The sequence below is a fragment of the Thamnophis sirtalis genome, unplaced genomic scaffold (assembly GCF_051295495.1).
Source record: "Thamnophis sirtalis isolate CommonGarterSnake01/CBP01778 unplaced genomic scaffold, rThaSir2_p1.2 scaffold_1, whole genome shotgun sequence".
Classification (NCBI taxonomy): Eukaryota; Metazoa; Chordata; class Lepidosauria; order Squamata; family Natricidae; genus Thamnophis; species Thamnophis sirtalis.
Window position 1 is genome coordinate 67,185,408 of NW_028261381.1, and position 2,497 is coordinate 67,187,904.

General features: G+C 39.6%; 1 protein-coding gene across 1 annotated transcript; it reads left to right on the forward strand.

The window, feature by feature from the left end:
• Window positions 1-776: 776 nt before the first annotated feature.
• On the forward strand, window positions 777-1,718 carry LOC148049506 (olfactory receptor 9G4-like). Its single transcript, XM_087717891.1, has one exon. It carries the CDS (start codon window positions 777-779, stop codon window positions 1,716-1,718), a length of 942 nt encoding a protein of 313 aa, XP_087574017.1.
• Window positions 1,719-2,497: the final 779 nt, after the last annotated feature.

Consider the following 2,497-nt stretch of genomic DNA (forward strand, 5'->3'; position numbering starts at 1 on the left):
TTGGTGTTCTATTACAATCTGATTTTTTCCGGTTGATCCTCCTCAATCTTAGCATCCCCTGGTAAAGTCACATCAATGAACCAAATTTTCTTGTTTTCAATAACTGTTACATTAGGCATATCTTGAACCACATACCTCTCTGTCTGGATAATAAAAGTCCCATAAATGTTGACTCACTGATTTTCTAAAACATTTTCAGCTTGATGGTTGAAGTTTTTCATGCAGTACATTCAAATGCAAATCTCTTACCCAGGTTCCAGTGAAGATTTTTGGCAGTTCTTCTTATTTAATAATATTATTACTAAAAATTAATTATGTTCATCCTACAGCCAGCCAGATGTTCAAACTGGATTTGGAATTTTGACTGTGTATTTAGTTCTCACCAAAGACCTGGGATAGGCAGACATGGATGTTTGATGGTATTGTACTTATTACTATTTAAACCTGTGCGCCTCCTGATTGTTTGTTTGTTTACTTGATATGCTCAGACCAGTCATTGGAAAAGGTTTGCCAAACATATGGAATCAGGTGCACTTTATGCAACGATGATTTAATGCTATTATTTTCATGTAAAAACTGCATTCTATAAAAATTTACAGAATGTTCAAAACTAGAAGCAAAATCAGTTTGGGGGTCAAAATTAGCAACAGCAAATCAAATATGCTGTTTTCAAAATATCTTTCAAAGTTATAGCATGAGTTAATTATTCAGGGCCCAAAACTACAACACTTTACTTTTCCTCTTATTTTTGCTCTCTAAACAGGTCATGAGACAACATGGACATTGAAGACAATCGCACATTGATTACTGATTTTGTGTTGGTTGGGTTTACATCAGACCCATTTCTACGCACAATTGTCTTTGCCGTATTTTTGGCGCTGTACATCCTAACACTGATTGGGAATCTGGGACTCATAACCCTGATCTACCTAGACTCCCGCTTGCACACACCCATGTACTTCTTTGTGGGCAGCCTTTCCTTCCTAGATGTGTGGTACTCCACAGTCTACACTCCTCGGATCTTATATGATTGTTTATCCAAGAACAACTACATTTCCTTACCCGGTTGTGCAGCCCAGTTCTTTTTCTCTGCTGGATTGGGCTGGAGTGAATGCTTCCTATTGGCCTTCATGGCTTATGACCGCTTTGTGGCCATCTGCAACCCATTGCTTTACACCATTGCCATGCCCAAGAAGCTCTGTGTCCAGCTGGTGGTGGGAGCCTATACAATGGGATTTGCCAATGCTATTGCACACACCAGTAACACATTCCGCCTACACTTCTGTGGTAATAATATCATCAACCACTACTTTTGTGATGTGCCACCACTTGTGAAGATGTCCTGTGATGATACAAGAGTATATGAAGTCATCCTGACTGCTGTCATTGGTTTCAGTTTGCTGGCAGCCACTGTTGTCATTGTGAAGTCTTACATTGGTGTTGTGGCAGCCATTATTCGCATCCGTTCGGTTGCAGGAAGACGCAAAGCTTTCTCCACTTGCTCAGCTCACCTGGTCTCTGTCTTCCTTTTCTATGGCACCATCCTTATCATCTACTCCACCCCTAAGTCCTATCACACTCCAACTTGGGACAAGACAAATGCTTTGTTCTACACAGTAGTCAATCCTCTGATCAACCCTTTGATTTACAGTTTACGCAATAAAGATGTAAAGGCAGCCTTCAAGAAAGTCTGGGGGAGATTCACAGCCCCCAAATAAATGGCACTGATACCTTCCTTCTTTAGAGTAGCCTGAAAATGATGAAATTAACCTCTAGACTTCAATGTCTGCCTGCCAGCCAGTTAATTTCCTCCTTCCCCCATTTTCTTCCTCAGTAAGAGATCGTGGAGAAAGTCAGGCGACCAGAATTAATTTCAAAGATTAACAATTATTCCCTATGCTCATTCTAATCCCCATGCATACTTTTCTCTAAAAATCATCTCAAATCAAGTAAACCAATCTTCCTCTTTCTTTTGCATCTTATAAAACTCTACATTTCACTCTCTAATAAATACCTAAATTTGTGTGGCCTGGACTTTGCAACAACAATACATTAAAAACCTGAAGAAATTTCACATGCACGCCCTCCACGCCATCTTTGACATTTATTGACAAGATTATGTCTTCAACCTGAGGGTTTTGTATCACAGTATGCCTCACCACTATGAGCTGTGGTGTACTAAAGACTGAAAACTCAAGATTGTTGGAATACACTATGAAGGAAATGCCTCTGTGACATCGGAACTAGAAGCCGTGACTGCTGACAGAACTTTCACCAGATTTGAAGATAGGCAATGCCAAAAAGTGATAGACAAAACTGTGTGAGACATCAAAGAATAACACCATACAATTACTACAACAATGAACAAGTTCTATTGTGCTAGAGACTGCAGAGCCAGCTCCACAGATTCCATAATAATAACTTATTGGAACCCAAAGAACTACCCATACAAATAGTTGGTCTATAACAAAACAAACAGCAGTTTTTCTTGTTCGGG

What these genes read in the sequence shown, in the direction of transcription:
- LOC148049506 (XM_087717891.1), top strand. Translation starts at nt 777, where the DNA reads ATGGACATTGAAGACAATCGCACATTGATTACTGATTTTGTGTTGGTT.